General features: G+C 45.3%; 5 protein-coding genes across 5 annotated transcripts; 3 read left to right on the top strand and 2 right to left on the bottom strand.

The window, feature by feature from the left end:
- Positions 1–3,982: 3,982 nt before the first annotated feature.
- Positions 3,983–5,935, top strand: SERLADRAFT_477687 (uncharacterized protein; the record flags this gene model as incomplete). Its single annotated transcript, XM_007322959.1, has 4 exons — positions 3,983–4,202; positions 4,257–4,501; positions 4,554–4,724; positions 4,781–5,935. Coding segments are annotated over 4 exons (480 nt in total).
- A 515-nt stretch (positions 5,936–6,450) lies between these two features.
- SERLADRAFT_477686 (uncharacterized protein) lies at positions 6,451–7,238 on the bottom strand (the record flags this gene model as incomplete). The annotated part of the gene is made up of 3 exons (XM_007322958.1): positions 6,451–6,627; positions 6,678–7,049; positions 7,137–7,238. The coding sequence occupies 2 exons, from the start codon at positions 7,232–7,234 to the stop codon at positions 6,917–6,919; spliced, it is 231 nt and encodes a 76-aa protein (XP_007323020.1).
- A 169-nt stretch (positions 7,239–7,407) lies between these two features.
- Positions 7,408–11,172, top strand: SERLADRAFT_418007 (uncharacterized protein; the record flags this gene model as incomplete). Its single annotated transcript, XM_007322957.1, has 6 exons — positions 7,408–8,020; positions 8,085–8,314; positions 8,415–9,205; positions 9,266–9,851; positions 9,939–10,664; positions 10,733–11,172. 6 exons carry the CDS (start codon positions 7,458–7,460, stop codon positions 11,170–11,172), a joined length of 3,336 nt encoding a protein of 1,111 aa, XP_007323019.1.
- A 3,472-nt stretch (positions 11,173–14,644) lies between these two features.
- SERLADRAFT_352118 (uncharacterized protein) lies at positions 14,645–15,839 on the top strand (the record flags this gene model as incomplete). Its single annotated transcript, XM_007322956.1, has 6 exons — positions 14,645–14,729; positions 14,781–14,903; positions 14,954–15,069; positions 15,124–15,190; positions 15,242–15,379; positions 15,430–15,839. 6 exons carry the CDS (start codon positions 14,645–14,647, stop codon positions 15,837–15,839), a joined length of 939 nt encoding a protein of 312 aa, XP_007323018.1.
- Positions 15,840–23,356: 7,517 nt separating this feature from the next.
- SERLADRAFT_442406 (uncharacterized protein) lies at positions 23,357–24,517 on the bottom strand (the record flags this gene model as incomplete). The annotated part of the gene is made up of 2 exons (XM_007322955.1): positions 23,357–23,474; positions 24,021–24,517. The coding sequence occupies 2 exons, from the start codon at positions 24,515–24,517 to the stop codon at positions 23,357–23,359; spliced, it is 615 nt and encodes a 204-aa protein (XP_007323017.1).
- Between the last annotated feature and the right edge of the window lie 3,096 nt (positions 24,518–27,613).

Raw genomic sequence — 27,613 nt, 5'->3', positions numbered from 1 at the left:
ATTACGAGGTTGATATCGCTCTTTTCGCAAAGTCCACCGGTGAGAGGGCCCCGACGCCTGTCCCTCTCAAACGCGACACGAGTGAAAGCGAGGGCGAGGGCGATGACGACGACCATGCCAACGAGAGGCCTAAGAAGAAAAAGGTACGCCTTGTTCGCTCCACTTCCTAGCCTTTCTCCCGTACCTCCTCTCATACCACTCTACCATACCAATACACCACACCGCTCACATGCCAATGTCGTTGCAGAAAAAGAACCTAGGCACGGAGTACTACGATATCAGCGATCCTTTCATCGACGACTCGGAGCTTGCCATCGACGAACGCACTTATTTCGCCCAGACGAAGCAGCAGGGGTTTTATGTCTCCAGTGGGGAGGTCGCTTTACTTAAAGACAAGTGCGTTTATCTCTTCTCCTTCTCTCGTCCTATCCTCACCCCCCTTCTCGCAGAACCCCAAAGAAACCAAAATCACGAAAACCCCTCACCTCCCAACCAGACCTATCCATCTCCACCGCCGGCCCCAGCACCCTCGCCGCCAACACAAAACAAGAAACCAAGGAGATGTCCCTGAGTATGATGGTGAGCGAGGAAAAGGCGTCCAAGAAGCGGAAGAACTATACCGTGGTGGAGGAGAATGGCAAGAAGAGGAAGATTGTGGACGTCGTAAGCTCTTGCGCATACTCGTGGTGGTGTCGTGCTCAATGAGGTTTATGCTTTTTAATGTGTTGTAGCGCGAATTTCATCCGGAGCTTCAGAAGGCTTTTGACGATCTGAAGGCTGCTATTGCTAAAGGTACGTTTGTTGATTCCGCCGACGCTTGCATCTCGCTAACTTGCATGTCCACCTTGTACAGAATCATGGGAATCCAAAGGCAAATTCCCGCCTTCCCTCAAGCCCATCCTCGCCGAAGTAGCCCTCAAGGCGATCCACCTGAACGAGTACGATGACGATTTTTTTAATCTCATGCCTGCGCTCTTTCCGTATAATCGGTATACGATGACGGTTAGTGATGCTTTTTCTCATCTTATGCTTCCTTTCGATACTGATTCTCACTTGCGCTGTACCTCCTGTCGCCATTACCCACGAACGCTTATGATGACGAATGACGCTTGCGATAAACTACGCTGCCCACGACGCCAAACAGAAATTGATCAAACGCACCATCTTCCACGACCACGCGAAGCTCCTCATGTCGCGGCAAGAAGCGCTCCTTGGGGACCTTTCGGCGCTCACGAAGGAAGGGTTTGCAAAGGCGCAGGAGGAGTGGGAGAAGAGCGTGGTGGCTTGGGGTATGTGTGTTCTCTTTGTGTTTTTCTTCTTCCTTTTTGTTCTTTGTGTGTTTTTTCGCGCGTTGTTGCGTTTCTTTGCGTATTCTCTTTCTTGCGTCATCACCATGCGCCCGTCGCTTTTCCGGTTCACATTCACTCGATTTATTTTTCAATTTACAAATCCATGATTAACTCGCTCACTCTTCTTTTTTTCCTTTTTTGGGTCATCCAGAGAAGCGACAGGAGAAGCTTAAAGCAGAAGCCGAAGCGGGCGGAGAGCCTCATCCTCCTCACTCCACCTCTCACCGACAATCCACAGAGGACGCGGCGAGCGGTCCCGAGGGCGATGCTGCCGCCGCCGTTGCCGCCTCTTCCGCCTCCAACGACGGGGCCGGTAAAGACGGGGGTAAGGATAAGGATGCGGACAAGGAGAAGGATGCGGATAAGGACAAGGATAAGGATAAGGACAAGGACAAGGAGAGTCACCCGCCGACGCAGAGGTATAGGATGACGGACGCGATGAAGGTGGTGGTGTGGCAGTTGGTGATGTTGAGTAATGAGTGTTGTAGGTTGGAGAATGAGAAGAAGTGAGTTGGGGTTTTTTTTCTCTTTGGGTTTTTGTTTTTGTTTTGTTGTTTGGGTTTTCCTGGGCGAGTTGGGTGTTTACATTTTCCTGAGCGGTTTGGGGGTTTTGGTGGATTCGTTTGGGTTTCTTGTCGTGTCGGGGATGAGCCGATGCTGATTGTGATTTTTTGTTCGCACAGTGAACTCGAAGGAAACAATGCACAGATTAGCGAGCAGGGACTTCGGAAGGTGTTGTATCAAAAGGTTTGTTTTTCACTCTTCACTTTGTGTTTTGGTGCTGACGCGGCTCGTGATTAGATTGTAGCTGCTTTCCCTCCCAATTGGATGAATTCGAGTCAGATATCGAGAGAAGGTCGGTGTCGCTTTACTATGTGTCTACGTTTAAAAATGGCTGGGCTGATAATTGATTGTGTTGGTTTGTAGTGAGCTCGATGAAGAAGAGGCTGGAGAGGGAGGCGTTGGAGAATGAGAGCTAAGAGCTGGGAGTTGAGAGTGAGGTGGGGTGGGGTGGATAAGATGACGAAAGATGATTGTGTGATCTGAGGGTTTCTCGTGCCGTCCTGCTTCTTACCCATTCACCCGACCTCACTCTCGTCGTATCCCTTTCTTCTATTCTCTTCGGACCCCCTATCCTCCCTACGCCATTCTTTCTTTACATTTTTTTCTTTTCACCGCTTGCGTATCGTGTCGACTGGGAACATTTGATTTTAATGAATGATTAGTGCTATAAAACGAAGTTAGGATACTGGAATACGATGTGGGTTTTTACGACGAGTGGTTAGGATACTGGTACTGATATTTTTATTAACTTTATTTGCCTACTCCTTTTTTGCGCTTGGTTTTCGACGGTGTTTGAGTACGGGATAGTCTGAAGGCGATGTTGATTTTATTTTTTGTGGTTGGTTGATATTGTTGATGCGGTATGCGGTATACGTTATTATCATTATTTCGTTGTTTTTTTTGAATGATCATCGATCATCGACTGGTTCAGCGAATTTAAAGGTCTCGTTGCTCGGAACTCGAAGCTGGGACGATGAGTAGTCATTAAACACATGTACAGGTGCGCAGTGCCGCCTGCAGAGCCAACACATCCTCAACAAACTTGGAAGTTATCAGTTATCCGTCAACCCGGGCCTCAGCTGCTGGCTACATCAGTCACGGTGTACCAGTATTGCCAACGATATTGCCAACCGTACGCCCTCACCGGTGTCCCCCCCCCTCCCTCACTCCCTGACAGACCTGGCCCCGTGCGTCTAGTGCGTGGTGGACATTGTTGACGCATCGCAGAAGCTTGAGGACGCGTGCCGTTATCTATCATTTGAGACTTTTCGGCGGGTTTCTCGATGTCGGCTCCGAGTCATGTTGTGGATGCTCAGCGCTCAGGGTGTCGGTGTTCGGGGTGCAGCGGCACAAAGCCTGCCCTGCCCCCTACGTCGATCTCGATGCGCAGGGGGGGTACGTCCAATGCTATTAGCGGTGGCCGCCAAATCAATGGTGGCGCCGTTACATTTGACCGGCACGGTGGGGGATAGTGGTGAGCGTCGTTTCCATTTCACCGCATGTTCTGCAGTAGGATTTAACACACGGAAAAAAATCAAAAGTAGCCGGGGCGCAACGAAAACTAGATGAGTGGCTCACTCCACTCCTCTGCTGAATTTTCGTCAAAGGCAAAGCGAGGTCTGCGGAAACTGACGAGAGGGGGACCGGTGATTGGGTAGTTGATGGCGAAATGTTCAAGGAATGGGAAGCAGGCGACAAAAAAGCGCTGCGGTGTCGCGGTATTCGTAAGTGCTTAGTATGACCTTGGAGGAATAATTTAGGTCTATATATTGATCAACTTCTATACCTTTTGATCGTATATCGTCGATCATCTCACCCAAAAAGACCAGTCAGCTCAAACGGTCTATGACCTTGTCGCAAGTCTCTTGAAGCAGCTCGTTCAAGATTTTCCTTATCCCTATCTACATTCGAGCGTGTCAAGGATTGATGCCAACGTCATCTGCAAAAGAAATTTCTAATTTTCGGAGATCAAGCATGTCTCACAAATTTTTGTTGTTGTCGACGCTTTGGATGAGATCGCGGAAAGACGCAACAAGCGTTATGAACTGCTTAGTAGGCTGCAGTCTCTTGGATGCAATCTTCTGGTGACCTCGCGTGATATCACGGCGATAGGGGAAGCTCTTGGTGATGCCCAGAGCATGCACGTTCGCGCACATAAAGATGATATCCGCAAGTATGTCAAAGGTCGTATTCTCCCAGGATCAACGCTAGTTAGGCTCATTGCTGGAGATCCTTCTCTGAGACAAGAGATGAGATTATCGACGGTATAACAAAATGCGCAAACGGCATGTGTGTGCTTTTTAAATCTGTTCTTGGAAAATGTTGACTTTGATGTTGGATAAGGTTTCTACTATGTCTTCTGCATATAGAGTTGCTGGGAACCAAGGTGACTCGTGCAGATGTTCGCAATAATCTCGAAAAGCTATCCACCGAGGTGGATACTGTCTATAAGGAGCTCCAACATGCCCTAACGGTCTCACGTGGCTATCTTGGAATTACTTGTGATGAGCCCGTGGATATAGCCGCCATACTGGGCCTATGTGCTGGCTTAGTTACGGTGGATGCAGGTTCCAATGCTCGCCTGATTCGTGAGTACTCCAATATCCTTCCAGTACCGGCTTCGTCTGATCATTCCATTAGACTATACTGCACGGGAGTACTTCAGCAATTATAAAAAATGGTTATGCTCGGACCCTCACTCGGAACTTACCAATGGAACCACCAGTGCTGACCTCGTGAATATAACCGCCGTCGTGAAGCTTTGTGCTGGTTTAGTCGTGGTTGATGCAGGTCCTATTGTGCGTCTGATTCGTGAGTGCCTTGCTATCCTTCAATTTACGGGCTGTGTCTAATCAGCACCCCATTAGACTACACTGCGCAGGAGTACTTCAGCAAATACGAGAAATGGTTATGCTCGGACCCTCACTGAGAAATTGCTGACGTTTCCCTGAAAGTTTTGACAAAACTACCACTGTCATCTGCGGATCGCTATTGGTACACAGAGTAGAGGAGTGGCGGTTTAGTGGGGAGTTGAGCAATCATGCGGTGGAAACCTGGGGCAATCGTGCACGTGGTTCTGCTGAGGAGACGAATCAGGCCGCAATACAAGATTCTCATCTTCTTTGTTGCGAAGACAGAGTCAAATTGGCCACACGGTTCACGAGTGATCGTTGGTCCTCTGATGCAGGCTCAACACTGGATCTGTGTGCCTTTTTCGGCTTAACTCGAACCCTTGATTATCAGTTACAAAATGGCGCGGCTATAGTTCAATCCATCCTTTGCTCACTCGTACGCATCGCAGTAGATCAGGGACATGCACACACGGTGAACTTACTTCTCGACCGAGGCTGCGTCGTAAATTTGCAACATACACAAGACCAGACACCACTCTCGTCGGCAGCCAAAGCAGGGAACAGCGAAGTTGCCACGTTGTTACTTGCAAGAGATGAAGTTTATTATAATAATAAAAAACACATTCTACTACTAAACTGATCCTCAAAAACCAAGTACGCACCAATAACCCTCCCGGTCCTTCGCACCATATTCACCGATAATCCTCACAAAATAAATCTCAATCCGCTCTTCCCAGTTTCATGCACCCTCCTCGGAAGGGGCATACGAGAGCTCGAACCGACAGAGAACGTGGCAAGTCACGACACCGGGCCTGGATCGAATAATGCAAGGCCCCACCGCCAACATTGTTTAAGCTAAGGGATGTGTTGTGTATGGAACTTGTTTTGGCACTTGCAGTTTCTTTGGAGCGTATTGGAGGACCAGTTGGTAAAGTTGGCGCGGTTGGATAGTGGAGGCAGCGACTAGACCAGGAGGACTAAGGGGCAGGTTGACAAAGAGCGTGAGTCACGGTGGCTTGGGAGGCATGGATGAATAGGTTCAACGGCGAATTTGTTAGCGAGAAAGGATGAAGGATAATAGAATACGAACGCAGATGAGACAAGATGTGAGAAGTGACAGTCCTCGCCACATTTATATTGCTAGCCACTATGACATGGCTTTGCCCATTCAGTACGGTAGGGCGCAGGCATAGAAATCGTTCCCTATAATTAAAGAAATGCAAAATAGAGCATGGAGTGAATCAGAAAGCCGCGTGAATTCCGTCCTACAAGCGTACTATTAGAAAAAGAGTACTCACGAACACGTATATATGGCATCCATGCGATCTCCGCAAAATATACTAGCTCCTCTCCATCCTCTTTTCTCGTTCCTCGTAAGAAATACGGCGTCGATGCCACCCTGGAGGCGCTTATAAACCTCTGGTGGCGCAAAACGGAGTCACAGCAAAGTACTTCGAAGGCGGTTCGGACTCTGCGAAGACGGCGGGTGGAGTTGCATGGGGCTGGGGGGGGCAGGGTAGATCGATGACATCTCTGATCCATCTGCAAAAACAAAGGTGTGAGATGGGAACTGATGAGCTATGGCATGTCAACGAAATAAGCTGGTTAAGCATAAAATATGGATTAGTAGGCGACTAAATGCGACGAAGAAGGTACGACTGGGATAGTAAAACAAGCCCTGTGTCTCATGAAACATCAAGGCTGCGCGCATTTCCACGAACATACAGAGCCACCGACATGCTTTTACCAATATAGGTTGTCCACAGGAGGAAAGGGGTGTAGCGCGAGGAAGTAGGGATGGTATTCTGATCACCCGTGCGTGTTTGCGCGACAGGACAACATGATGGAATAGTCATGGTCTGCTGAGATGCAAGTCAGATGGTGTAAGAAAAGAAGGTGCGAGTAGACAGACTTGATATCAAGCTCTATGACCTGATAGACGTTGTTCAGGCGTTCGACGTCTCTCACGAGTTCAGGTTCAGCTACGATCGCATACGGTGAACCAGGTATGATCCCCTCCAGACATAATACAAGACGATCTGGAATGCTACCTCATAGTCAAAAGGAGGGGTGGGTTAGATCTGAGCAGGGGGTCAATCAGCCACAACGGCAAACTCCCCATCCACCCCAGGATTGACGACCAAGAAGTTATTAGCGAAGGAACCGAACTTGGCGTAAATTCCTCGAGGATGAAGCAGTTGAAATGAAAATTCGCGACGAGATAACCTCCACTGTTTGTAGCGTTGAATCCACTGATGCTAAGTTATCGGTTTGAGGGGGCCACCTGTTAATGATTAGAGCGTGATTACATTGCGGAAGGGAACAAGAGACAAGTGCTCGACGACAAGACTTGTTGGAACGAATATTCAAACATAGATTTTCACGCCGTGGTATTTGCTCGTCGACATAAAATTTTGAGCCACCTTGCGAGTCTTCTAATCCTTGCTGAGTAGGACAAGTATATAACATTCGTCGAAGGCCTGAACATGGGGAAATGTGGACTAACGAATCATATAGCGTCTTTCAGACAGAAGGATGCATCGAGCGTCCGGCCAACACCGACCACGAGGACACCTTGCTGTACACACGTGTGCCTCTCACACCCACGCATCTTTCCCTCCACCACTCTTTCTCTCCCCCTCAACATCAACTTCACAAATATCGTCTTTCTACGCCGTTCTACTCATCGATCATGCCTTTCACTCAAACTGGATCGTATGCTGAAGCTAACATCGACAATTATCAAGACATCGGACGAGATCAGCTCAACGCAAACATTACCATTAACCAGTCTGGCGCCTCAGACGAGGTCATCCTAGCGAGGTTGAATCCTGTAGATTACAATCGCCACTATGTCCAACCATGTATGGATGGCACACGACAAGATATCTTCGACAGAATCGACATCTGGCTTGCGGATCCGAGCGCAAAGAACATCCTGTGGATCAAAGGTAGTCCTGGCGCAGGCAAGTCAGCCATCGCTTCCAGCCTAAACTCTCAGTTATCAAACAAAGGTATTCTGGGTGGATTTTTCTCTTTTCGACGCGGTGATGCATCTCTGAGCAATCCCGCTGCTCTGTGGCGTACCATCGCACATGAGCTCGCTCAATTTGATCTCAGGATTGCTTCCACTATCATAGAAACTCTAAAGAGCGGCCGGCTAAACCCGCAAAGGCCGAATATCAAAGATCATTTTAATTCTCTCATTGTAGAGAGTTTGAACGCCAACTACGGCGAGGATCAGCAACATCATACGTAGGATACAATGGTTACTTTGTACAGAGACTCACGACTAATGTTGCTGTCCTCTTGATTTTAGGTATCCAGTCATTGTAGTGGATGCACTTGATGAGTGCGATGATTCGTCTGGGGAGTCTCAACGGGAGGCTTTATTGGATACTCTCACACAGTGGTCAAAGTTGTCCAAGGCGTTCAAATTAATCATCACCAGTCGAGACGATCGCATCCCTTCGGATTTTCGTGAAGCCTGCGAAGATATCGTTTTACCAACTGGAAACCAAGTGACGTCTACAGCGACTGCAGATATTCGTGCTTTTTTTAAATAAACGTTTTGGTGCATTGAAGAAGAGGTTTCGCACCCTACAAACTACTGACTGGCCAGGACCTGATGTTCTTGAACAGTTTACAGGTCGTGCAGCGGGCCTTTTTATCTGGGCAGAAACCGCCATGCGCTTCTTAGAAAAAGGTGATCCACTAAAGCGACTAGAGATAATACGCTCCGGAGGGCCTTTAGACATAGAGCATAGCGTCAATCATCTGTATAAGCAGATAACCACCAATGCGTGGGACAGCATAGGAGATATTGATGAGGTGGTGCAGGCATTGCTTGGAGCTATAGTGTTCGCAAAAGTTCCACTGTCACTCAAATACCTGGAAGAGTATTTCGCTGCTCGTGGCGAGGTGGATAGCATTGCAATTGCAATTGATCGTGTTTTGGGAGAGTTGACTTCTGTTATCTCGGTGGGCCAAGACGGGATGGTTCGCATCGAGCATTTGTCGTTTATGGAGTTTCTTTTGGATTCGGACTGGTGTCCTGATGCATTTCGCATTCACCGCAATACAGAGAGCGCGAGGAACTTGGATCTCTTGCGTGGATGCATGCAGATTATGCAGAACCCAAAGGACGGGTTGAGGTTTAATATATGTGGAATCGAGACATCATATCTGCGGAACAGCGATATAAAGGATAGGGAAAAGCGTATCAAGGATAATATTCCTGACCATCTGAGCTATTCGTCTCGGTATTGGGGAGAGCACCTTGCTGACGCCAGAGCATCATTGGCTGGTTGCGCCTGGTTGGCAGAAATGCTGCAGAGATTTTTCAAACATAAGTTACTCCACTGGTTGGAAGTCATGTCGCTGTTGTACAATGCGCCAAGTGCCCATGCTGTCCTAATTGCTGCGTCGCCTTCACTCAAGGTAAGCCAACTACTGTAAATTTATGTTCACTAATCATAATAGCTTTTTGCTTTTTCACAGGTCATTGATAGAAAATTAGAAGAATTTGCACAAGATGCACGTCGATTTATTGCCAATTTTGATGTGCCAATTTTTGAGAGTTTGCCTCACATCTACCTGTCTGCTCTGCCATGGGCACCAGACAACTCACTGGTATCCAGAGCATATCTGCCATATTTTCTGTGCACCATTAGAATTATGTCTGGCAAGGATAAACAGTGGCCGCCTATACTAAATATCTTACGAAGTGACCAAGATGGTTTCACATCTGTTGCATTTTCCTCTGATGGCACCAAAGTGGCTTCAGGCTCTCTTGATAAGACAGTGAGGATCTGGGATGCCACCTCTGGTCAGCTAGTGGCTAGCCCATTTGAAGGCCACACAAAGGGTGTCAGATCTGTTGGATTTTCTCCTGATGGCAAAAAAGTGGTTTCAGGCTCTGAGGATAAGACAGTGAGGATCTGGGATGCCACCTCTGGTCAGCTTGTGGCTAGCCCATTTGAAGGCCACATCAGTTATGTCACATCTGTTGGATTTTCTCCTGATGGCACCAAATTAGTTTTAGGCTTGGGGGATAAGACAGTGAGGATCTGGGATGCCACCTCTGGTCAGCTAGTGGCTGACCCATTGGAAGGCCATACTAGTTATGTCATATCTGTTGGATTTTCTCCTGATGGCACCAAAGTGGTTTGAGGCTCTGAGGATAAAACAGTGAGGATCTGGGATGCCACCTCTGGTGACCTAGTGGCTGGCCCATTTGAAGGCCACACAAAGGGTGTCAGATCTGTTGGATTTTCTCCTGATGGCAAAAAAGTGGTTTCAGGCTCAAGGGATAAGACAGTGAGGATCTGGGATGCCACCTCTGGTCAGCTAGTGGCTGACCCATTGGAAGGCCACACTAGTGATGTCACATCTGTTGGATTTTCTCCTGATGGCACGAAAGTGGTTTCTGGCTCACTTGATTGCACTGTGAGAATCTGGGATGCCATCTCTGCTCAGCTAATGTCTGTCTTTTCCCAAGGACGCAATCATTGGGTCACATCTATTGCAATTTCTCCGAATGCCACAGAAAGGGCTTCAGGTTCTGAGAGTCATACAATGGAGACACACACCACATGGCGTGGTGAGCTTGTCGAGTTGTATGGTGGCCATAGCCAGGCAACAAGTGTTTTTCCACCTGCAGTCCCCTTAGATTGGGAGAGACATACAGGTCTTCCTAATTTCTCAGGGTGGATATCATATGAAATGGCGAACATGCATCCACTTCTGATGCATTGGATACCACCAGACCTAAGGCCTTATTGGTGCCGCCCAGAGGCTCTTGTGGTTATTGGTAGGCGTGACAGCGTTCATGTATCATATGAACACTTTGTGTATGGTAGCAACTGGACTGCCTGTCAGACGGCCAGCAAGGCTTTAGGTCAGTTCACTCATCTTTTCTTCAGCTAGTAGCATACAGCTAATCACACTCCGTAGTTCCCATTGTAGTTTACAATGGACGGGGATACGATTCTGTAGTGGTCAAAGTACTTGGTTCATCATCTGAAACTGGCGTGGTCGTGGAACCAGAAAGTAGTAGTCAAGCAGTGGATGCGGTGGAAACTTCGGGGCATACTGCTGAGCCATATTCCGAACGGGACTCAAACAACCATACAAGATCCATAGTGACCGAGGACCCATACGGCCAGAGCATTCACAATAATCCACCCGCTGGTCAGCTCCTGTCGTTACCAAGAGCATCTGCGCTGTTGGTGCCGCTTAGTACTGTCCTCATCGAAGAGGCCCACCCACAGGAATCAGCGTCAACGTCAGCCAGGGAGACTCTTAGTGCAACACCCCCACAGGTTGAAACACCCAGCAAGCCGAGGAAAAAATCACGCTGGCTAGGTTTATTGCCGAAGAAAATACAGAATAAGCTAGGGAAATGAGGCTTAAGTAGTGTACGGTATGGTCTGAAGAACCTGAGATGAATAATTTATTTTGATAGTTCCTGTAAAAGCAATGAATTGAATTTAGTGTTTGTACTTACCTGCAAAAGACGTGAGCAGGATGTATTTGTTGCTCAGCTCTGTGGGTATGATACTAATGTTCATGGATATGAACGGTGAGATAGCTTCACAGATGCTGAGCACTTTGAACAAGCCTGACGCTAATCGCTCCTGAAAACAGTACAGATCAGATTTATAGCAATCGTAAGCGTAAACAAGGTCAGGTCACCGACTTGCTTACCGTCAAGAGATACACAGCCAATTGAACACCTGACGAGAACATTTACTGAATATGGTTAGCCATGTCGACTAGAAAAACTTTGTGCTATTGTTTCACAACTCCTTTCATTGATATTCTTCGGTGGGATTGTATTTGATGAATAGATGAGCGAGCGGGGGAGACGCTTGAAGGTGTACTGGAGGATATTTGATCTGAATTCAGAAAAACAAGTCTTGCCCGAGAGTGCTTCTGCAAAAGTGACTGGCCCCTCCCCATCCTCCTTTCTCGTCCCTTGTGAGAAAGGGCTTATGTCACGTTCAAGGCACTTACAAGACTCTGGACGGCCCAAGACGGGAGGAGCAAAGATTGCTTGGCAGGCGGACCAGAAGCTGCAAAGATAGCGATTAAGTTGAAAGAGGCTGGGAGGACAGAGTAGGTGAGTATATTCGTGGCCTCCCCACAGCGTCTGTGAAAACAACGACAAGATGGAAATTGATGAGCCAGGGCACGTCAATGATATATGCTGATTGATAGGCCTGTAGGCGACCAAGAGCAGCAATGATGCTCCCGAGATGGTGAAACAAATACTGTGGCTCTCATAAAACAGCAAGGCTGCGCTCTGCACACATATTCATGAACATATTGAGCCGGTGATGTCCTTTTACCGATAGGAAGAGCGTACACAGGACAGGAGGGGGCATCTTGAGAAACTGAGAAGCGTATCCTGATCACCCATGCGTGTTTGCGCAACAGGACATAGTGATGGTGTAGTAATAATTAACTGAGATTCAAGTCGGACGGTGAACAAATATAGGGCATGGGACGTACTTGATAGTATACTCTGTGGTATGCCAGACACAGTCCACATTTGTGCCAACTCTCTCGAGTTCAGGAGTAGCAGAACTATCAAAACACGCACCAGCATGACACAAAACTACTTTGATGCAATTTAACGACATTGAAGCCCTGTAATTGGTGGAATAACATGTACGCAGTATCCAAATAGTCAGCATTATGGCTGTATCGCAGTTGTGATATGATACTGATATCTGTCGTTTGACCAACACAAAAATAGAGGGGATTGCTTGTACTCACCTTGAATATGCTGGTAGCATGTTCATTATCCCCTACCTCTTCCCCAGAACACCAAAAAATCTAAACGAGTGTCCGTAATATCAAGCCATGCAGTGCTTGATGGGCCGTGATTGTCCTATGTGTGAGCGAAGGGGAGACACTGTCAGCAGGATTAGATTATTTGATGGTGCAACTCGTCTGGCCTGAAAGAAAAGAGTGGTTTAGCAGTAAATTTACACTTTACAGACAGGGTTTCGATTACTCTACTCCCTATATGATAATTAAACAGGTCTGTGTAGATTTATAAAAGCAAAGGACACGCACGTTAGCTTGATGGGAGACAAAGCAGGAAGAGCGGAGGATTGCAAAGCTGTAAAATGATCATTTGTGCCTGGCACGAGGGGATAGAGGAAAGATTGGTGAAAATGCAAGTCATCGACGTCTAATGTAAAGCACGATAATAGCGCCGCAGTGAGAAGTGGAGATGGCAGGGAATGCGGTGTGGAACTGACATGCAGGTAAAAGGAACCAATCGAGATAGAGGAGATCACCAAGGAGAAGACTTACAAAGTGAGGCGATTGGTAATTGATAGTCCATTGTATATTTTATTTCATTGTTGCTTTCCAACCTCTAACCCCTCTCTTTCTCTTTCTCTCTCTTTTGTCGCGCCGTCCTCACCCATCCCCTCACCCATCCCCACAGATTCTACCACAGCTCATGCCTAACTTTATCCTCGCGAGCTTGCAGAACTATGTATTGCATTCATACTCATATTGCTGGTCCCCGCTTTCGTTGATATTGTCTCGGTTTAGTGATTGCGTGCGTGAATTGGCAAGAAAGCGCTACGTCTCTTGCGACTTCAATATCCAATGTCCTAACGTTCACTATTCCAGCTCTTCTTGTCCTCGCATCCATCCCTCATTTACCACAATGATATCTATCTCATCTGCTCAGCTCGGAATTCTCTTCATTTTCCTCCCAGTCACCTACTCAATCTATTGGATTCTCCACATGCGATACAGCGTCCCACCATACCCTCTTACCCGTTCATAATGACGACTGCCTCCTCCTTATCGCAATAACTCTCCCATCTCGGAGCCATAAACAACACATCCTCTAACTTGAGCTCAAGATACGTTGTCCTCGCTAGCCCAGGGCAAAGGTGACTGCTCAAGGTGTGTACTCACGACTCGATAATTGTGCAGGAAAGGTATTACCCCCAGCTACCGCTACTTCGGATGGTAGAGGGTTGAAGCTCAGCCAGAAAGAGCTGGGGAATGTGGGAAGGTGGGTTATGACGATTCAGTTGTTGATAGGTGTGGATGATTGATTACTTGCCACCTCTACATTGGGAAGAGAGAGGAGATCATCACAAAGCTAGATGCGTAGATGCCAGCCCTTTTGCACTGTTGCAGAAGTGACCTGAAAAATTGCACGTCTATGAATCAACTCCCGGCGGCTTCTTCCAAGCGTAAGCCTCTTGCCCATTCACTCTCCCACCATCCCCAGATCCAGATACGTCAATTGGACATTATCTCCCTTGGTACTTGGACAGGAAGATATCCACTTAGCTACCATCCGAGTTGAGGGAGAGAATGGTGAGTTTTGAAGCACGGGATCCCGATATTGATACAGAAGTTGATCCCGAAGAAGTTCTCTGTATCTAGCCTCTCAAGTATGTTTGAGCCATATTATATGGTGTTCTTAGTTATTGATATCAACATGTAGTGCATAGCTTTTACGATGATGATCATACCCGTGCAAAGACACCAACTTACTCCCAGGCCTGTGTTGCGCTATGTTTCGCGAGCATCCTCAATGTTTAGCAACGATCTTACATTGACGGCGTCTGAAATACTCCGCTGCAGTGGTACACTGAAATATGGTCCTAGTGTATGCCACGTAGATCTAAACTAGGGCTGATGTTCAATTGCGCTGTCAACATCTCCAGTGCAAAGATCCGTCTGATTCTCCCATGGATCTTGATTGTAGCGGTCCTTTTGTATAGCTTGCCTTTCCTGAACGAGATGGTATAAAAAAGGAAGCATCGTAACAAGAGTTCCTCCCAGCCCATCCTCGCTGCAGTGACCAAGTCATACCTTACTATCTCAAAGATCATGGTGTCCACTAACCATGTTTTTTCTGGTTTTGCATTCATCGGCTTTGTTTTAGTCAGTATCCTTTTGCCACTCCATATAAAAGGTCATGTCCCCCGTTTGAATCAAAGTCAGTGGTGCTGATGTCTTGATGTAGCAAGAAATATTGGTACATGTGCCCTCGTTATATGGATAGGCTTGCTTTGCTTGAATGGACTCGTAAACTCAATCATTTGGGATCATAATGTGACCAACTGGGCACCTGTGTGGTGTGATATATGTACGTGGATCCTGGCTTAGTGTTTTTTTTGTCTAATCAATTGTTCACAGCATCTCATTTGATGATAGGCGGGGGAATTGGGGTGCAGTCAGCGGGTTTATGTATTGCTCGTCATTTGTATTTTGTCACAAGAAACATAACCACAAACCGGCCCAGTCAAATCAGAGTATGATTTATAGTACTATCACCCACTGATCAATTTCTTATTGTTTACGAGCAGCATTGGAGAGCCATTACATGTGACTTTTTTCTGGTCATAGGAGTTCCAATGTTGTACATGGTCTCATGTAGGTTTCTTACTATGTGTTGTCCGCAAGGTTATACTTATTTTATCTCAGCCTATATTGTTCAATTTACCCGCTTCATCATTTACGAGGAAATAAGCTGCTATTTTGCATTATACAACACGCAGCCCACTTACCCGTTACTTTTTATATGGCCGATCATTGTGTCTTTTATAATTCTGGTTTATTTAGGTAGGTATTCAATGGTTGTCTAGCACCCGCTGAAAATCATGTAAATTCAGGTGTTATTATTCGCACCTTGATACAGCGGGGAGCAGGATTCAAAGAACTCATGAAACATGATGAACCATTTTGCCGACTATTGGCACTGGCCCTTGTGATAGTCGCCTGCACAGTTCCGAACAGTCTATGGGCAATTATACAGGATGCAACTGAAAATCCAGTTGTTCCTTGGCCTGGGTGGGATTATCTGCATGCTGATTTTTCTTATGTTTTAAAGGTTCCAGCTACTGAGTGGCAAGCAATGCCTGCGCAAACCGCTGCTATACAATACACGCGATGGTGTTTTGTGATGTACGCCATCATTGTTTTTTCTTTTTTTGGTTTTACGACAGAAGCAAAGAAGAGCTACCGTGCTGTGGCAGGCTTCCTTACTAGCTACTTTAGTATCTTCGCGATCCTCAAAGATTGAAGAAAGTGGTGTGTACCATGTTTATTTGCCTGCCAACTCCACTGATCTTGGCATATTTCCTCTCTCGAACATGTCCTGTTCAGGCAAGAACGTCTACCTGGTCGTCGCATATCCGTACACACACCCAAAATATCAAATCGTCATCCACATACAGTGCCAACTCAAAACACATCGCGTAACTCATGCTCACCTGAACTGTCCAACCCGAAAATGGGGTCTAATCAGGGCCTAGATACCGAGACTACAGACTATGCACAGTATGCACACTTCGAGATGTCAGTGCTCGAGCATCCTCTACCCATATTGGACATTGTATCCGTCTTACGTCGCCATCCACCCGATACAAACCCAGTTTGACACGTCTTCGCATGCTAGAATTGCAGTTCAAGTTGTCGTTTTCTTGATACTGGAGCTAAGTACTAGAGTCATGCCTGATATTAGTTTCAGTTGAATCACCTATTAAAGTTATTGTTTACTTGCTATCTTGCTATAGAGTAAATGTGCCATGCATGTATGTAGGACCCACTTCGGATATGTTTCTACTTTCGCAATCCAATATTCCTGCTCTGTGAAAACTAGACAATATGAGAACTAAGTATAAATAACCATCAACATAAGTATAATGAGGTGAGAGAAAACAAAACTTACCCTCAGTCTTTTGCAACAAGCTGAGGAAGAAGGGGGTTCAAAGCCGGCGTGATGGTTGTGTGATATCACACTTGCTACTCTGCTTGCAGTGTACTCCAAAGTTCCAACATGCTCAGTGAGCAACTATGCTCAGGGTGCTGAGTGAAATATACAGATCATAGTCTAATGAGGGGTGTAAGGATGACACTGTGGGGATCAACTTATAATAAAACTAAGTGAAACTCAGCCGCTGCCCGAAAGGCTATAGAAACAACTTTATTATTTACCTAAGTGAAACTACAATGGATGTTAGTTTAAGGTGATCTCTAATAAATGTAATGTAACATACCTCAGCCGCTGCCCGAGAGGCTATAGAAACAACTGAGGTATTTCTATACTAAACCCCCTACTACTTATAGTCGGAGGTGCTACTCGCTACAGTATAATGACTCCTAGGAGTACAATGGTGACTCCATGGAGTGGTGGCTATGCTCCATGGAGAACAATGGCTGCTTTGGCAGAGACCGGGTTTATCCGGTTTTGTCACTCCCACTCGAGTGCAACCATAGTCCCATAGCTTTAGAGAATTTCCAGTGTTTTTCGTGAGTGAGGGGTTTAGTGAGAATGTTGGCAACCATATCTCCTGTAGGAACATATCTGATTACTGCTTCTCCCTTTGATACTAAGTCATCTTGGATAAAATGATATTTCCATTGAATGTGTTTTGTGCGAGCACGGAACTGTGGATCTCGTGTAAGAATAATAGCTGCTTGATTGTCACAGTGCAATGTTGTAGGTCCATTTTGAGCATGTCCAATTTCTTCAAAAAATGTTTGAAGCCATGCAAGGTGTTGTCCAGCATTGCTCAATCCAATGTACTCTGACTCCGTGAAGGATAAAGCTATCATGCTTTGTCTTTTGCTTGTCCAGGAGGTTGCTCCTCGGATGGTGATAAAAACAAAGCCTGATGTTGATCAAGATGTGTCTGGGTCTCCAGACCAATCTGCATCTGAATATCCATAGAAATCCATGTCCATGGAGACATCTGTGCCATCATATTGTAGTTCCATGTCCCTGGTTGCTTTCAGATATCGGAGGACACATTTTGCAGCTTCCCAGTGATGGCTCCTTGGAGCTGAGCTATGTCTGCTTAGTATTCCAACAATGTAGGCAATGTCAATATGCATCTTGTGTTGCACAATATCTTCCCCTGGAGCATTTGTGAGGAGTTTTGATCCATGGGCTATTGGTGTCCATACTGGTTTGCAGTTCTTCATTCCAGTACACTCCAGGACTGTGTCAATGTATTGGCGTTGCAATAGGGATATTGCTTTGTTTGAATGATCATGTTGGATTTCTATTCCGAGGATGTATTTTGCTTCTCCAAGGTCCTGCATTTTGAATATGGATTCGAGTTTGGCTTTTGTGATATCCATGGATTTTTGGGATGAAGCTCCTAGGAGGAGGTCATCTACATAGACAACAACAAAGCATATTTGTTTGTTGTCCCAGAATACATAGAGACATGTTTCTGCATTTAGTCTTGTGAAACTGAGCTCCTGGAGCTTGCGATCAAAGGTTTTGTTCCATGTACGATGTCGATGATGAGAACTGTTGTTAGAAAAACCACACACAAAAACAAACTAACACACAATCCTCCCAGATTCCACGGAACTTGTTTATGGGCTTTGCCTCCTAGAACAGTGGAGTGGTCTGGTTGTTCGTGGGGTGGTACATATAATGATCCTTCAAAGTAAAACCCAGTGATGTATGGGTGTGGGTTTTGAGGAGGAAGGATAGTGGGAATATAGAAAGATAGGGGCTTTGTGGCGAGTATAGACGAGCACTACCTTGCTAATTGTAGCACAAGGTAGGTTTGAGAACAACGAGGATGACAAGGTGACGAGGTTCCCAGTGATAGCAGGCTCCTGACGCACAAACTGTAGTGCTCAGAAGGACTCTAATTGAAAGGGATAACAATGACTTCAGAAGTGGGAAGTGATGATGACAGTAATTAACAGTGGTAGCAGTGGGAAGTGTTGTGACCACACTGGATCACAAGTAGCAGTAAGAAGTGGACTTAAGATTAGAGAAGAAGTCTGGAATCGAGTTCTTGTTCTTTTTTACAAGGTAAAATACAGGAGTTTATATAGTGAAAGAAAAGTAGGCTATGCACAGTATAGCTGTGCAAAAAGAATGAGAAAGAACATGAAGGAAGGAATATACGCTGACAAATCCTGCATAGGTAGTACAGGATAAGATTGTCAAAAAAAGGAAAAGAAAGGGATAGAACAATGAATACTGTGAGTAATGTCACAGGTTTGTACAGCCATAGAGTAAAGTCCAATAGCAAAAAGAGAGCAGGAAAATCATGATGTCATGGGAAGACACAGTAAAAAAAAGGGCAAGGCAAAACACTACCAGTATCAACACAGTTCCTTTATTGTCAGTCAGGCATTCTAAAAAAATATGTATCCATAAAAATGATTCAAAAATCAAAAATAATTGCACTGTAAATGAATATTCTGCTGAAAAAAGAAACTGGAGCCACCGGTCCACCACCTAGTCCAAATCCGACAGTTTGATGGCCTTACCAATGGACTAGTTGTGTTGGACCACCTGGTCAAACGAGGGAGGGAGAGGAGTAGTCCCAATTTGAAACAAGTGAGGCCCAGGCAGCGTGTGGTAGGTGTAGCTGTAGCGAAGACAATGGACAAAAGATAAGTGTACCCAAGTGAATGGGATGGCAATGTACATGGGCAACGCAAGGGGATGAACCTTCTCCAGCTCAAAAACTACCCACCCACGCTCCAACCAGGCAAGACGAGCAACCAATGATTTGATGGTATATGATGGTAGATCGATGTCATGAAGATGGACCTGTTGCCCTATTTGGACCGGCCGCTGGGGCTTTGCTGATATCAGCAGTGGCACGTGGTAGTCAACGGATCGGCGACGGAAGCGGATAGGAAGTGGTGACATCAGAAATGGTGGGGGTGCAAATAAGATGAGGAGGAGGAGGGTGGAGGTGACGAAAAAGTGGATTAGAATGGGGATCCAGAAACAACCGTCGGGTGAAAATAAAAACGAGAGTAAGGGACCTATGGTGGGGCTAGGCAAAGGAAGAGAAGTGAAGGAAACGACAAAAACGAGGGCGCAATGCAATGTATAGCCAGTGGCGACGCGAAAATTTGCCAAAATGCCGAAACGCGGAAAGTACCGAATGGAAAGCAAAGGTGAGCGTGACTGGATTGCCTAATAGAGGTGGTGCTGATCAGCCACAAGTTCGAAAAAGGCAATATTAATTACTATTCCACGTGGCACTGTGCCTGTGTGGCGCAAAGGCGAGTCTTTTTGAATATTCGCTTTGTTATTGACACCTGTCCATGCTACCAATCAACTTTGGTGCATGACAACGCCCGACCTCACCTTGTACCCCCAGGGTTCCCCAATCCCTCCTGGCTCACCTCGTACCCCGACCCTTGCTCTGGATTCTCTGATACCCGCTCTCGCAGATTTACCCCGCATGGAGCCAGAAAATGAGAATGCCAAAGACCTTACTCTGGCTCAAGCAATTGCCTTACTTGCCCGGTTGTCTAGACGTACCCCTGGCGGCATCTCTGCACGCACTAAGGTCACAGAGCCGGACACCTTTGATGGCTCCAACCCCCAAAACTCTGCTCCTTCATTGTGCAGTGTCAACTGAATTTCAACGACTGTCTGGGCGCATTCTGAACTGACTGAGCAAAAATCAACTACACTATCTCCTTCCTTCAGGGAATGGCATTGGATTGGTTTGAGCCGGATATCCTGACCCCAGACAACCTCGCTACCATTCCTATCTGGATGGATGACTACTCCAAGCTCTGCTCCAATTTTGGGCCTCATGACCCCACCAGAGATACAGAGTCACAGATTGAGCACCTCCAGATGTGTGAGAATCAACATCTAAATAAGTATATGGTGGAATTTAATTGTCTTGCCTCCCAAATCCAAGGATGGGGCGAGGGCGCACTCCAACATCAGTTCTACAAAGGACTCCCTGCGAGGATCAAAGACAAAATCTCCCGCATTGGAAAACCAGACTCCCTCACGGAGTTACAGACCCTTGCTCAAACCATTGACTCTTGCTATTGGGAACGACACAGCAAAGTCAGCTGTTACAATACACAAATGTTCAGACCTTTAATTTTCATTCTCCTCTCTAACTTTCTTGTGTAGTTTTCACACGCAGTGCCATGTGGCACTTTCCCTTTTGTTGAAACTCCACTTTCTCGCGCTGCACTGCTTTCTTTTATTTTAGATACAAGTATCTCACGCAGTGGAGCTGGTCACACGGGCTGCGCCCTACGACATCATCAGCCACTGCTTCCATCAACTGTATAGTACATACATACAAATAAACTGTAGTAGTATAAATACCCAATAGATCCAGGAGACTCCTCAGCGAGTCCTCTTGTTGTTTACCCACAACTAACTCGGTCCTACCATTAAGGGGTAACCACTCCCTCTCATTTACTCTCTGACTGGTTAGCGGTACATACTGCTAGCTGGTATTTCTCGTCAACTGATCAGCAGTACATACTGCTGGATGGTATTTCCTTGTGCTTTGTCTGAGTTGTGCGCCAGGGTAACAAACTCTCGGTTGTTACATCAGCAGGGAAACTACCACCCAGCCCAAATCCCCGTTGAGCACCAATACCATGTCTTCCTCCAAACAGTCCTCTGTTACGATTTGTCTACCTATATTACGGACTACTCATTTCTCTTTACTCATCGGTTATACCATCAGACCGATGACTCACATCCCTCACATACACTTCCGCTCTTCTCGCATTTCTATTACTTTGTATAGTACTCAGTCCTCAACGGACAGACCTACCCTAGATAGGACGTAACTCCTATCGCCGACTTACTTCTCTATAAATACGCTTGTAACAGTAGTAGTATTCTCCAATACGATTCTACGCAGTTCACGCTTACAAAGCTAGAACTTCCAAGATCAGACTTCCATACGGAAGAAGACCAACAACCGTTGGAATCCCTCTATTCAGAATTACATCCTCGAACTTGTCTTCGGATAAGTCTCTTTGAACAAACTCGACGAACCCTCAGACTTTGTTAAGCACTTTGTGCGTAACATCCTCCTCTACGTCCACTGCAAAGCCCGCAACCCACGGAAACACCATTTCCCATTTGCACTCCCACCACTCCCACACCCCAAAATCTCTGGACTTGACCAATAAGTTGGGCAAGGACAGGAAACTTACTCTGGAAGAATGCAAGCGCCGTTTTGACAACAACCTCTGCCTGTTTGGGATCATTTGCCCTTCCTCCTCCAAACACGGAGCCCCGGTGCTCTTTGTTTGGAAAAAAGACGGTTCCCTCAGGCTCTGCATAGACTTCCATGGGCTGAACAAGATCACGAAGAAAGATTGCTACCCACTCCCCTGTATCTCTGACCTCCTAGATATTCCGAGTTGCACCAAAATCTATACGAAGCTCAACCTCCAACATGCCTACCATCTAGTACAGATTGCAGACAAAGATGAGTGGAAAACCGCTTTCCAAACCTGCTACGGATCTTACGAGTGGCTGGTGATGTTACAATTAACATACCAGCACCTACTTACGCTTCACTTTTGTACTCCTACTTTTATTTTCCAAGTCACATGACCAGTCATGTGACCATTTACTTTACTTTACATTTTCGACTTTTCATAGTCACATGACCAGTCATGTGACACATCACCTGACCAGTGTCTAGACTCATCATGTGACCGGTCACATGCTAGACATCGGACTTTGAACTTTATTTACAACTGTACAGTACCTCATGTATTTTATTATATATACAAGAGCAATACATGGGGAAGGACTCAGCGAGTCCTCCTGTTGTCTAGCACAACTAACTCACTGCAGCCTAAGGGGTAACCACTCTCCATCATGTTCTTTATAGTGTGTTCCTGTGTGCGCCAGAGTAAATAACTCTTGGTTGTTACAGGTGATGCCTTTTGGGCTCACCAACACTCCTGCAGCTTTCCAATGTTTTGTCAATACAATATTTGTTGACCTTCTTGATGTCTGCATCATTGTCTACCTTGACGATGTCCTAGTATTCTCCAACAACCCTGAGCAGCATGTAGCACATGTCCGGGAGGTACTCCAGTGGCTCCGCGCTAATGGTCTGTACACACCCCAACAAATGTTTTTTCCATACCGACTCCGTTGAATACCTTGGTTTCCTCCTCTCTCCAAAAGGCCTCACAATGTCTGACAACAAAGTCCAAACCATCTGGGACTGGCCTAAACCTTGCAAAATTAAGGACGTACAGTGTTTCTTGGGGTTCACCAACTTCTACCATTGCTTCATCAACAACTACTCCAGTATTGTTGTTCCGCTCACCTGCCTCACTCGGAAGGACACACCTTGGAATTTCTCCAACAAATGTCAAAAATCCTTCAAAGCACTCAAGGGTGCCTTCACAACTGCTCCGGTGCTCTCACACTGGTTTCTGGACGTTCAACTAACCGTAGAAACTGAGGCTTTGGACTACGCCAGCGCTGCCATCCTATCCATCTCAAATCCGGGTGGAGAACTCCACCCAGTGGCTTTCCACTCCCACACCCTTACCGCTCCGGAGCTCAACTATGACACCCATGATAAAGAACTACTCGCAATTTTTGAAGCTTTCAAAACGTGGAGACACTACCTTGAAGGTTCCTCTTCTTCGGATGATGCTGTTACCGACCACAAGAACCTAGAATATTTCTATTTCTCCAAGACAAAACTCCTGACCTGGCAACACGCCTGTTGGTAGGAGTTCCTCTTGCAGTTCAACATGATCATCCATTTCCGACCAGGAGAACTTGGGACTACACCGGACGCCCTAATTAGACGATGGGACGTCTACCCCAAAGAGGAGGATAGCAACTACGCCAGAATCAACCTGCAGAATTTCTGACCGGTCTTCACCACCGAGCAACTGATCTATAGCACTATCAGAGCTATAATAGCATTTATAGTAATGCCTCTACTATATAGCACTATCAGAGCTATAATAGCACAAATAGTATTACCTTTGCTATATAGTACTATTAGAGCTATAATAGTATAAATAGTATTGCCTCTGCTATAGTACTATCAGAGCTATTATAGCATATATAATATTGCATCTGCTATATAGTACTATTAGAGCTATAATAGCATAGATAGTATTGCCTCTGCTATATAGCCAAAGTGTCTTTCCTGATGATGTCATCGCTTCTCCCATCGCAACATTGGTGTCTGCCTTCAAGGACTGCTTCTTCTGCACTTTCACTTCTGCTTTGTGATATTTGGTGTTAGCAAGTACGTAAGCTCGCATTGCCCATGCAATGCAGTCCAGTTTGCACACATTCAACCCTCTATCTACTCCTGGAGATGTCTCCCATGCAACGACCCTTAAAGGCCCTTCAATACTGTGGCTATCAATTGTTCCCAGAGTGGGGATCTGGCAGAGCCTCGTCTGCTCTTTGTGGATGATGCTGAAATTTGGTACAATATGATCGTACATGGTGTGTGGCACGAGAGAGTTTTGGTACATAGAAGCTTCTGAACCCTTAAGGGCAATTGCCCGGTCCAGTTGCTCTTTCTTATAAGCAAGATGTGCCTTCTCAAGTGCAGAGCTCTCCTCCCTGTTTTCCTCTTTAAACCACTTTGTAAGCGGCATCTCAGGGCTAGAGCTACCTAGCCAAGAGGGGAAATTTCCCGCATCGCGCAGAGCTTGCAGCTTTTTATGAGCTGTGTCTGTTGTCAACTCTTTCTCGTGACAAGAGAAGACAAGTTTCAAGAACTCGCAAACAGTGTTGGTGTAGGGCATAGGCACTAGCGTGACAATTTCTCCAACAGTAAGACACTGTTGGACGGACAAGAGGCGGGCACTACGTGCCTCCTCAAGACCAGCCGGCATCCCACCCTGACAGGCGGCCCCCTCTGTAATGAGGTGGGGGATGGGGCTAAGGGCCCTGGCAATGGAGCTGAGGGTGGTGAATACAGTGGAGGATGACATGGTAATACTAGGTTTTGAACAATTAGCTATAAAAGCCAAAAGCCCTACATGCTCATGTATTGTTCTTTAGCTTTTTGTTACTTGAATTATCCGTTTTACTCCTCATCAAAAACCCTTGAGTTTACCCTCAATCCTCTACTTGCTAAATACTCTAGCATCTGTCAATCTCAAACTCATTGTACCTCTTACTCCCTGCAAAGTGCAATTGGAGATGGGTATTGTTTTTGTTATAGTATAACATTGCCTCACACTTTTCCTCCATCCACTTTCAAAGAGTTAGGGACCAAGGTCCTTGGAAGGGTCTAGCGCACGAGCTAAGCCGATTCCCCATCTCGTCCTCCATACTTTGTCCCTGTACTCCGCAGCTCTGTTACTCCAAAGAGGCCATGGTTCTGACACCCAAAGACAAAACAATGATTGGAAACCTTTAGCATATCTTTCAAAAGTGTTAAACCCCACAGAACGCAACTATGAGATTTATGATAAAGAACTCTTAGCAATTATGACGGCTCTAAGCAAATGGTGGCATTATTTGATAGATGCAGAACAGGAATTTGAAATCTGGACCAATCACCAGAATATACTATATTTCAAAGAACCTAGGAAGCTAAATAGACAATGGATGACTGAATTAAGTCAATACCACTTCACAATCCATCACATGCCCTGCAACAAACACATCAAAGCCAATCTATTGTCAAGACAAGCAGATTATAACAGGGGGGAGGATGATAACAGAAATATAATACTATTAGATAAAAAGCTCTTTATACAAACAACCCAGATCAACCAAGAAGAAGAGCCAGAAATATCACAGTGGATTATTAAAAGAAAGGACAATGTATTCAGAAACCATGGGATACCTGAAAAGATCATTTTAGATCGGGGACCACAATTTGTCTCAAATTTATGAAAGATTTAGATACACTACTCAAAATTGAAGGAAGTCCATCAACCACATGGCATCCACAGACAGATGGACAAATGGAGAGGATAAATCAAGAGATAGAACAGTATCTCAGAATCTTTGTTAATCATAAACAAGATGATTGGGCAGAATGGCTTACTCTAGCAGAATTCTCTTATAATAACAAACAACACTCTGCTACAGGATACAGTCCTTTCTACCTAAATCAAGGGTATCACCCTAGAACACAGGATAACACAGGAAAAAAAGTAAAGAACAAAAGTGCAGAGGAGTTTGTGAAAAAGATGACAGAAATGAGAAAGACAGTGGAAAAGTCTCTAAAGAAAATAGCGGAACAAATGAAAAGGCAGTATGATAAGAAAAAGAGAACAGCGGTAGAATATAGAATTAGCAACAAGGTATATGTGGAAGCAATCAATATCTCAACAGACCGACCAGCGAAAAAACTGGATGATAAAAGATATGGACCATTTCCAATCATCAAAAAAATAAGCAAATCAGCTTATAAACTACAACTCCCGACAACTTGGTGAAACATCCATCTGGTCTTCAACGAGATTAAGCTTACTCCATACAGAGAACCTAAATTCCAAGAACAAGAAAAACCAAAACCAAAACCAAAACCAAAACCGACACCACCAGTGATAGTGGATGGACAAGAAGAGTATGTGTGAGGCAACATTATATTATAACAAAAACAATACCCATCTCTGATTGCAATTTGCAGGGAGTAAGAGGTACAATAAGTTTGAGATTGACAGATGCTAGAGATTTTTACAAGTAGAGGATTGAGAGTAAACTCAAGGGTTTTGTCAGGCAATGAATATGAAGCTATATAACAAAACTCAATGCCTGGTCAAGTCCTTGCTGAAAGGCGGTGAAGCAGGGTATGAGAGTTGAAGAGTATTGATATGGGCGTGAATCCAAACTAATATTGAACTAAAGAATAATACATCGAGTATGTACTTCCTTATATAGTGAACAATAATGGTCAGACCGAGAAAGGGAAGAGTTAAGAAAGTGGTCTGACCAATTAACTAACCAATAAGAAATAAAAGAGAAAGTGGTCCGATCTATTGTTTTTACTAATTGCATGAGAGAAAGTATTGGTAAGAGATGTACGATTGGTTATATCAGTAAGCTCATGAGAAGGCGCTGACTCATAGCCTTCCTTGCTTATCAATATCCCTCCGAAGTATTCCCAGACATAGCATTGGATCATTGCTATGTCATTTGGATATCTTCTCGAGGGTCTACAACAGTTCTCCTTTGTTGTAAGTACGATAGGACGTGAGTATGAATGGAGAATAAGAAGAAAAAGGATAAAAGTAATAGAATGCCAGCTGTAATCTTTAGTCCAAGAGCGAGAGGAGTGACAGGGAATGAATCGGATAACCACGACATAACGGGAATGTGATAAGAAAAATCAATTCCTCACAGGTTTTTATAGCTAATTGTCTATCTCTTAGACCGGAAATAGAATAGAACAAAAGTGGTCTGAGGATGAAACAACTTATTGTACAACTTCAGGGATTAAGCAGCAGGTGAGAAAATGTACTAATAATAGGTATGTCATGTATGTTCAGGAACTGTATCCTCATGATGAGGTACAATCCCTACCCATTGTGCTGGCTGGCTGGGAGTGTTACCCAGTCTCTGATCTGGGATATGAGATGGTAATGATGGTTAAGAAAGCCTGTTAGGGCTATGAGGAGCAAGATAGCAAAGGATACCTCTAGCCCTAGAGCCGGAGGTGTAACGGGGACACTTCAGTCAACCTTTTGGACATCCTTTGGGAGTATTATGCTGTTCAAGACATTTAATGGGACTACCTTGGATACTACTTATTTCTCACTAAATATCCCAGTTGCTCTAGTAGAATGTCCCTAATTTACTTTTGCTGTCCTTTAATGGCATTATATATTATCTAAAAAATCTAATGGGATTATTATTTGTACTGCTAGTATCTTAGTAAGTCCTTTAAAATGTTTTTAGTTATATATGAATGTTCTTTCAAGGTACTAAATAGTGTTTAAAATATCCAAAGGAACTAATATTTGCACTGTTGGTGTCTTAATGGTTATCTAAAATTGTAAGGACCATTTTATCATTTTCTTATCTTCTCCATGTCTTGGTTCTCGAACGCTTTTCCCATTAAACCTCTGGCT

The sequence above is a fragment of the Serpula lacrymans genome (genome assembly GCF_000218685.1).
Source record: "Serpula lacrymans var. lacrymans S7.9 unplaced genomic scaffold SERLAscaffold_14, whole genome shotgun sequence".
NCBI classification, from domain to species: domain Eukaryota; kingdom Fungi; phylum Basidiomycota; class Agaricomycetes; order Boletales; family Serpulaceae; genus Serpula; species Serpula lacrymans.
The sequence above is the reverse complement of the archived record's forward strand: the minus strand, read 5'-3'. Positions and strand labels throughout refer to the sequence as shown.